This window comes from Anopheles ziemanni, chromosome 3 (genome assembly GCF_943734765.1).
Source record: "Anopheles ziemanni chromosome 3, idAnoZiCoDA_A2_x.2, whole genome shotgun sequence".
Lineage (NCBI taxonomy): Eukaryota > Metazoa > Arthropoda > Insecta > Diptera > Culicidae > Anopheles > Anopheles ziemanni.
The window spans coordinates 38,790,025-38,799,737 of NC_080706.1; the positions used below are offsets into that span (position 1 = coordinate 38,790,025).

Here is a 9,713-nt window from a genome sequence, read left to right on the forward strand (position 1 = left end):
GCGTCGCTTCGGGGCGGTAAAATTCCAGAATTTAATAAATGTCATGTAGATTACGCGGTACTGCAACCTTCCCGCCCGTGGTGCAGATCAACAACTGTCCCATAGACACACACCAACACACAAGCGTATTATCCAATAATCGCCGAACGATCACATAATAGACACAAAGTCGAAAAGGTGCGCCTAACGCCCGGTGCGGTCTTCTTCGCCGAAGGGGGCCAGAAAACAAAAACCGGACCGGGTTTCCTCAGAAGGTGGGCTCACCTCACCGTCCCGTGCGTCCGGCCCGCGGGTGGGTAGAACACTTTCGGACCGCAGAGAAAAACCTCCTCAATGTCAACAATTACCGATCGCAACCACAACAGCCCCTGCAACGCACAGAAGTTTTCAGCCGTCCCGATAATGTTTGATGTATGATTGCTAATTTTTCCCTCCTCTCCCTTTCCACAGTCGCTTCAAAGTGCCGCCCGACGAGCGGGAACCTCGTGCGCCAACTGCAAAACGACCACCACCACCCTGTGGCGACGGAATCAGGGCGGCGAACCCGTTTGCAACGCCTGCGGACTCTACTACAAGCTGCACAATGTAAGTAAATCCACGCGGATGCGCACCCGGGGATCAGCACGGAAGAGAAAGATCTTCTCATGCGAGCGCCATAAATTACGGTCCGAAGAACTTAATCAATCCCGTCCTTCCCCCGTCCTCCCCACCGGTGAGGACGTCATCTTCGAAGACTGGGCAATAAAATGTATTCCGATACCGAAACTGCATCGACGCCAGTGGGAAAACCCGCAGAGAAGCGAGAGGAAAAGGGGTGGGAAAGTAATGACCCATTAATGGGAGGCGAGCGAATGGAAATCGGGGGTCGCCGGGGGAGTATTCCTTCCCCCTCGGCTCGGCAAGATGAAGATTTCGCACGCAAATGGGACACGGAAGCGATTAATATTCGTGCGCGTGTGATGAAGGATATCCGGGAGGACGATTTGTGTCCACGGTAGCGTGACATGAGCGTTAATGATGCCGGCTCCGGCGTGCATAACTTAGCGCACGGACGGACACTATATAGATATTTATACGTTTCCCGTGCTGGTTTCCCCGCTTTTCCATCCAGATGAACGAACGAGGGTGAAGGAAGTGTGGCACAAATGCCATCTCTCCATCTTGCAACGGGGCAAAGACAAACAGTCATAAATATGGTATTTTGTAGCTATCTTTTAATTGAAAGCAAGTGGCATATTTATGAAATGGGAAGCGGGGAGAGTTAAATCTAAACCACCCTTGGCCGATTAACGGATAAAAAATTGGAAATGACGCAAAAAAAAACACCCAACCAACCAACCCACTCAAATCTTTGAACAGGAAATTAACTTCATCCTCTAATCAGCCATCATCAGCCACAGTGCCACCGTCACTGATAGGGAAAAGAGCGATCGGTTCGGGAAAATCACCCTCCCTCGGGGAAAATCCTATGACGCGCTCATATTTCGGCACGTGTCGGGACGCAATTTCCCTCGGCGAAAAGCCCAAAAAATCACACACACACACACATGTGCCGTTGTATCTATTCCCTGGTCGTAGGGGGAGTGGATCGATCAAAACGTGCCCTCTGCGCGAGTGTCGGAAGTGAGAACCCCCCTCCCCTGGACAGAAGAGTGTGAATTGATTTAGTCCGAACAATTTCCAGCATCCGGCCACTTCATCCCCTGCGTAGGGGGAAAATTTGGAAAAGATTTTCCACCACCCCCTCCGAAGCATGCAGCAGGATAATCAATCTCATACAGCCTTCCTCCCCCACTGGGTTCCTCCCCGTGGTCCCTCCCTAACCGAACGATAATAGAGTGTAAATGGTTTGGGAAGTGAGATAAGATTGATTTACTCCCGATTCGCGACCGTTTGGATGTGTTTGGCCGTGATGTTTTTCTTTTTGTTTGTATGATAGCTACCCACCCCGTGGGGAGGGGTGGGTGGAATCCCTCCGATTCCTGGGTGGATGGTGCGATGAATATTTTAAGGGATTCGTGAAGCCATCCCTTGCGGTACAACCTTTGTTCTTCGTGCAATGAACGGTGAAGTGAAGCACGCGAGGGGATTTGGCCGGTACTTGACTGGATCTGGTCTCGTGCTAGGAGCCAGTAACTTGCCGCTCCGTATGGGGTTTTGTCACAGGATGTGTTGCAGCCACGGGTGGTGGGCTATCGAGGGAAAACTGCTGTCATTTGATTGAAGAAAAGAAGCACACGTTAAAGGGGCTGGAATTGTATCAGAGTTGAGGGCAGAAGGTTGCGTCACGTCGGGGGAAGAACCGAATCGATCGAAGGAAAATCGCCCCGCGAAAATCGCTGGAAAGGAATGTTCTGCTCATTAAAGGGCGCAAGGGATACGGAAAAGCCAAGCCGGCGCATCCGATTGAGGTGGTCACCGATTGACACCAAACCCATGCGACAAGAAGGTAGCGCACCTTTCGGACAACCACCACCATCATCATCATCGTCATCGTCATCGGCCACACAAGTCATTCATCTCGCGAGCGAATTGTCAACCTGTCGCCTGCGCCAACCGCGAGTGACGCTGGGAAAAGCGAAAGCATAATGATACCGCACCGGGTGCTCTGCAGCACTGTCGGGGCTTTTGTCCGTCAGGCCCGCCCGTTCTTTGAATGACAGTTGAAAAGACGGCCGAGAAAAGACGGCCACGGACACGCGAGTTTGTGTGTGTGTGTGTGTGTATGTTTTGCCAGGGCTTTAACAAAGCGTAGAAGAAAAATTAAAGACGGATCGGATGGAGAGGCATTCGAAACGCCACCACCAAACGCCGAAACGCCACTCGGCAGCACGTCAGTGTCAAGTAGTGCCTAGGGGGATGGGGGAGGGGGACCCAAGCGGGAAAAACGGCGATGGGACATTGCGAGGAAATTGGACCATTCGCTTGGACGGCGCTGGGACCCCCTTTTTTCCACAGGTTAAAGAGGTTTCGTCATTTTTTCCTGCGCCGTACTGCGCTTTGTTTCACATTGACAAGGGCCAGTTTCAGGTTTCCATTCGGTTCGACGTCAACTTTCCCGAGGCCGAATCTCCCACCGGGCAGGGTTGCGTTAACCTACAACCTGATCAACCATTAAAGGTCCGTTGGACAAACGCTTCGCAGGTAGTTAGAAATGTTTACATAAAAGTTGACAAGGAGCGCAAAATTGTATCTCCAATCGCAAACATTTAACTTATCGTTCATAAAAATGCATTATCGTAATTCCCGGTCCAACATCTAACGGAGCGTCGTTTCCCCTGCCAACGCCATGTGGGTAATTTTCCGGTGGATGATCGTCAATGGGGGAGAAAGGAAAATTTAATCCCGTAAATATAACAATTATTAGCGCAAGAAATGAACATTCATTCGAATAATTCCCTCCATCCTACCCCCTTCTACTTTCCACCAAAACGAAGCAGGGAACCCTGGACAATGGTCAACAAATGCTGTTGCTGATGGAAAAACCCCCCGTTCTACCCCAAGCCCAGCGTCGGTGAAATGGAAATCGAAAGAAAATGAAATATACATTATTCAAATTTATGCAAAACTGGCTGCGTGCAGGGTTGGCCGATTTTAGTTTGCTGAGGGGGAGAGGACTGCACGAAAACCGAAATAGTGGCATAGGGGGGTTGTTGCAGGGAAGCAAGGAGAAAGGAACGTTTTTGGATGGTTTTGGGATAGAAAAACAATTCTCAAAAAGAGCTGAATATGAAGCTACCCCCTTTCCGCACTGTTTTTTCCCAGCGTGGGAGGGGGGGGGGATTGGGGACGTTTGGAGCGGTTAAAAATAAAAACTAGCTTCAAAGTGGTAGGAAAAAACGCATTAAAAAATTAAAACTACATCAACTTCTAATCAACCTCCCCCTTGGGGGGGGGGGGGGGGGGGGGGGGGGGTTCCAACTCTTCAACCTCGCGTCCAACTTAATGAGTACCCAAGCGAGGAAAAGGAATGCAGCTGAGGAGGGAAAAAACAAGCCTACAGCGAGTGTCTGCGTGAACTCGTCACTATTTTCCGGTGATAACGGGCTCGCCGGCTTTGCCTGGCGGAAAATGGGGAAAAGCTCTTTAACTCTTGATAGCAACAACAGCGTTCCTCTTTTCGGCACGAGTTTAAGCGGAAAAAAAACACACACACACACCGGTGTGTGCAAGAGAAGAACGGAGAGGATGAGAGAGAAAACTGGAGAGAACGAGCGAGCTAGCACTGAAAGTGTAGAGTGATATTGAAATATTACCATGATGTGCCTAGCACAGCATAAATGAATTGTTATGGCCGTAATAATAGTAATTATCATTAAAATGTATGTGTGTGTGTGCTCGCCGGTTTGGTTGTTTGAGGATTTTAGATTGGACGAAGCGGATCAACCTCGGGCTGGCTCGGCTGGTTAATGAAATGTTTGGCTAGATTTGAGGAAGTATCATTTTCCCAAGCACCCGCCAACCCACCCGCCCCCCATCCGTCCCTCCCGCCGCAAAAGCGGGAACGTGGAAGTGAATTAAAGCAAACCCAAAAACGGCGCCAGCTCCACCCGTGGCGCTCGCCTGAGGTGGCTGATAATATGGGTTGTTTCGGGGGAAAATTACCCCATAACGATTTTTAAAATGTGCTCGTAGTTACATGTTTGTTTTGCACACACAAACACACACAAGCACGCACACCCAGGACGCATGGCATGACCATGGAAAATAAACTTTCATTCCGGTCCGACGGAGGTCACAAAAAGTGGCACTCTTCTTTTTACATTTGCTCGGTAACGGGGCCTCTTGCCCGTTTTCGACCCCAAATGAACGGAGATATCGCGAAACAATCGTCATACACCACGCTATGACTCAGAGGTGCTTCCTCTGATGATTTGTTATTTCTTGATTTTTTGATAAAATCTGTCACGTCTTCGGATTGTGTCCAACTGTGCTGATTAAAGCCGAACCGGCTTTCCGTAACGTGGCTGTTAAAAGAAATCAACCAGCCACAATTAAAGCTGATCAAGACTCGGATCCGATTAGGGATTCGTCAGGTCGGCGGCTTATCGCGGCACGTCGCGATCACTTGCTGCGATCTTATCGCAATCCTACAACAGGCCATTTGGGCGATTATAAAACGGTTCCAAAATAGCTTTCTTCCGATAACTCTTTTTATGTTCAAATCATCGATTGAAAGGAGCACGAGTCACGAGCATTAAAATGCACACACACCCGAACGAACCGATAAGCTTCCAGCCAAAGCGTCCGCCAAAAAATGACCCAATCTGAAGGGCACTTGCACGGTTCGGGCAGCCGATAGATAGCGCCGAGTGGGAACGGCACGATGGGTTCGATCAGCCTACGTGCGTCTTTATTACCACCGGTAACACCTAACCGATAACGCATCTTTATAGGGACTTTATTGGCCCGCGATTGTGTCCCGCGCGTTTTATGGCGCACCATCCAGTAGCCTCGTATCGGCTGTTTCCAAGAGTTGCCTCCCAAGATTTCGGTGTATTTTCGACGTCGGTTTGAGTGCAACGCGCTCGCGATCCGGGCGGTCGTCCGGGAAACGCCATCCGGATCGGTGATGCTCTTGTGCAATCTGATTAGAATGACAGCTGTCAATGTGGCGTTGATTGGGTCGGTTCGGTCGGAATGTGACCGCCCACGGATGAATGGGGGGCCCCGTGTGCAGCCGACGGTGGCCAAACCCTGGTCGGATAATGCACGTGCGATAGCTATCAAACATTTTCCACCCGCTCGGCGCGAACGAACTTAATTTGAATGACAAATCCGATAGCGATCGGCGGGATTCTTCTCCGCCGTCTGCCAAGGGTGTGTGTGTGTTTGTGTGTGGTTGTTGGATTCAAGACTGCGAAATGTCACGCCAACACTCGGTGCCAGACTCCAGAAGCGCAGTCATTGCAATCTAGATGTTATTTTCAACCCGAAGCGCACAAAAGAGGACAAGTAGAAAATTGCAGTGAGTTTTGTGCATTTGGTTCTTTTCCGCCATTTAAACATATTGCTTTAAACATAAATATGCAATTTAACTATGATTTTAATATGATTCCCTTTAAATTTCTTTTCCTTTCAAATTTGAAGACAAACTTCCAATTGCTATAACAGCGATAAAAACAAACAACCAGAAACGATTCAAATGTATAATGTGATAGAAATAAACAATCAAAAACGATTCAAATATATAATTGGCCAATGAAAAAATCGCTCTGAAATGACGAAACCTATAATCTCTGCAAAAGCAAATCCTCCGGTCTTTTGGAAGAGCCCTCCCAGAGCGCACAGTGGCGCAGTGCAGTAGTAAGTGACTCGCCAATGTAATTGATACCCTTGCGCAAACGAACCCGATGCCTTTGTGGTGGTAACGAAATCCTTAGGAAAAGAAAAGGAAAATGACAATTTTTGGCAACAAAAGCGGCTCGATCCACGGAGGGAACGGAAGGGACACATCGGACTTTTCTCCCTCGGAACAGAAACAGTTTCAATTGCAAACGGTATTATCCGGCAATCCCCTTTTCGGAAAGCGGAAGGACTCGCTGCCTCTCGCTTAAGCCGCGCTTGTTCCCGTGACATCGATAAGTGGTTTCAATTCATTCACCTCTCGAGCGATCCCTACCTGTTCAACCATTCATTAATGGCCATGTCCGTGTCTGTGTGTGTGGGTATGGGATTTTTTTTCGGTTTTGTTAAACAAACATAATACAACCCCTCACGTTAAGTTTCATCCGGAAAAACCCGCCCAAAACAGGCGGGAACGGTTCCTTTTTCGCACAAACCAATCCGTCAATAGAGGGATCTACCCGGCGTCGAGGGAAAGGGAGAACGAAAGTAAGCAACGCAAAATATAAATAAAGGAAAAAAAAGATCAAGCAAATTTGCGATCGTTGCGTTTGACGATTGACTGAAGACGGCAGGAAATGAAGAATTGCAGAAGATTGCAATCGCACCGGCTCAGAGTGGGTTCCCTCCGAGAAAGGTACACGTTATGGGGTTCACCTTTGCCCGGTGCAGGTTTGGAACGGACTTCTTATAGATCAAATGTTTAAAAATGGATCCCTTGCGGATGGTTCCATTTTTCGCTCTGCCCAATGCCCCCAATCGGGTGGTACAATAAAACAAAATAAAGAAAAAAACCCGCTCCACAACCGCTTACAAAATGCACTTGCACAACAGCAAATGACCGAAAATTAAGCAAATCGGGGATTTGTCGCCATCCTGCCCAGGTTGGCCCGGTGAAATCTGAACCTGACGCGCCACCACGGTGAGTGGGAGCGAAAGAGGGGGGAGGGGAAGGAAAACTGAAACTCCAGCGTCGAAAAGGAGTGCATTTGTGCAGTAGCGAGATGCGATGGAGATTGGCGACTCCGCGGGTTGTAGATCGTTATCCGAAGGCCCTATCCGATCGCGATCGAGGAGTTGCATTACGCTGCCGACGAAAAATGTGACCACAATCGGCTGAAGGAGGCTCATGGGAAAGAAGGGAGGGTGTTTTAGGGACGAGTGTAAACTCGATAATAAGCTTGCGACATTCGGCAAACATCGCTCCGGGCAAACTCTTGGCGGCTATTTTCGGGCGGAAGGTTTTCGTAATTAAAGAAATTTTTAATGATTCAATTTATCTTCGGAAAATCATCAGAACCATTTATCCCGCTGCGGTGCCATCTGCAGCCCTCCGCCCTCTTTCGGTGGCCCCCTGCTTCCAGATGGAGAAAGTCACCGCCACCAGAACTCCGAAAGTGCACCGAGACCGATTCTGGTAATGAAGTTAGATGTGGCGTACAGAACGCCAATTAACGCTTTAATAACTTCGCTCGATTTCACCCGCGATGGAGCCGGGTTTGTAGGGAGAGGTGGGAAGTGGGGGGGAGGGTTGGTTTCGGGAATATTCGCATTCGGCGGAATGCTGATTTGCATCAAGATTTATTTCGCCTGCCTTGCGTCGGCCTGGGCGGCCCGTTAACGGGGATGGTCGGCCGGGTTTTGAACGGCTGCTACTGCGGCTAATTATGACTCCCGGGACACCCACCCCTTCACCCCCGGCCCCGGTGGGACGTTGGCAAGGCGGGGCGCGAATTTGCGTGTGGCGCGATAGTTGAAAGAATCGACCCGATTGAGAAGCGAGTGCTGAGATTTCCCAGAATTCGCCCGCAACAGCAACAACGATCTCTCGTCATAGACGTTGTACGGTTTACGCCACATTTGCACCGCGGTGGACCTTCGGCGGATGCGGATAAAGCGATGCATCTGTGTGGCGCGTGCACCCATTCCTAGCACGCGCTCGCTCGTACGAAATGGGGGCCCTTCGTCCGGCTAAATCGAGCGGAACGCGCCGTGCCGCTACAGCGACCCGGGACACACGTGCCCTTTTTGCCGAGCCGACCGATGTGGTCCACTTCGGAGGTCCCGCCCGACGCTGTCGATATAGGAACGATGGAGAGACGAATCTTTATGGGATCTGGTTAATTTTGCATTTCGCGTAAGCCGCTGTTAACAAGGAACCAAAATATCCCACAATTTCTTCATAAAAGTTCATATGATTAACGCGCGTATAGACAGACCCATTATGTGCGCCATATTCTTGTCCGTTTTTGCTAATGTGTGTATGTGTCCTTCTTCCCTCCCTCTCCCCGCAGGTTAATCGACCGCTCACGATGAAGAAGGAAGGCATCCAGACGCGAAACCGCAAGCTCTCGTCGAAGTCGAAAAAGAAGAAAGGAATCCCCGGCTCGTGTCTTCCGCTCGGCAGCCATCTTGGGGACCTCATGAAACCGTTAGACCACAAGCCCTCCTTCCCCGGCGGATTCCCCGGCTCTATGGGTAAGTTAACCTCCCACTGTGGAGTTCATTTATATTGCACTTTACAGAGTTCATGCCAGTGAGTTGAATATTCTTACTAATTGCTTTGATTATTTTTTCTCTCGTCGCTTTTTTTTTGTATCGAACAGGACAACATAGTCATCTTTCCGGTGGACTGCATCCGGCCCATACGCATATGCACGGCGGTTGGTACACGACCGGCATGGGAGCCCTCGGAAGTTCCGGTGGACTCCAGAACGGGTTCGGCGGAGCTGGCTCGCTAGGTGGCGGTGTCGTCCCGCATTCGCAATCCTACCATCTAGGACTAAATTCAATGGTAAGTCTTATGGTTCAATTACATTCAGGAGTAGATAACTGCATATTTTGGTAAAATTATTCGTAGGAAGATTTAGAAAAAAAACTCGAAATATATAATTTCTCATATATCCTCTGTTTGATTCTTGTTCATTTTTGTTTGCGTCGAACAGAGTTGGCGCTCGGAGTACACGTGATGGAGTGCTAGCAACTTCAACACCAACCTCTTCGAGTTCAGCACATCGCCGAAGCTTCAGCAACAGCATCAACAGCACCAACAGCAGCAATCCCAGCAACACCAACAGCAACAGCAGCAGCAGCAACATCAGCAGCAACAACAGCAGCAGCAGCAACAACAGCTTCTGCAGCAACAGCATCAGCAAACCCACCATCAGCTGCAGCAACAGCAGCAGTCACCATCGTCCAGCTCGTCCTTGTCGTCGATAGCGAATGCGGCCTCCCTGCTGGAACAGCATCACCTGGGGTCGCTGCATCAGCTGCACGACCATCACCACGAGTCCGCCGCCAGCCAGCTGCACCTTCATCCGCATCAGCTGCATTTAGCGACCGCAAGTCAAGTACAAATCTAATATCCC

At 49.7% G+C, this 9,713-nt stretch overlaps 1 protein-coding gene across 1 annotated transcript in view; it reads left to right on the top strand.

Annotated features, from left to right (window-relative positions):
• LOC131286975 (GATA-binding factor C) overlaps positions 1-9,314 on the top strand; it is an 87,464-nt gene extending 78,150 nt beyond the window's left edge. The window contains exons 6-9 of the mRNA XM_058315986.1: positions 451-585; positions 8,640-8,823; positions 8,952-9,139; positions 9,291-9,314. Coding sequence (XP_058171969.1) covers positions 451-585; positions 8,640-8,823; positions 8,952-9,139; positions 9,291-9,314 — 531 coding nt within the window. The remainder of the gene's footprint in view (positions 1-450; positions 586-8,639; positions 8,824-8,951; positions 9,140-9,290) is intronic.
• The last annotated feature ends 399 nt before the right edge of the window (positions 9,315-9,713 follow it).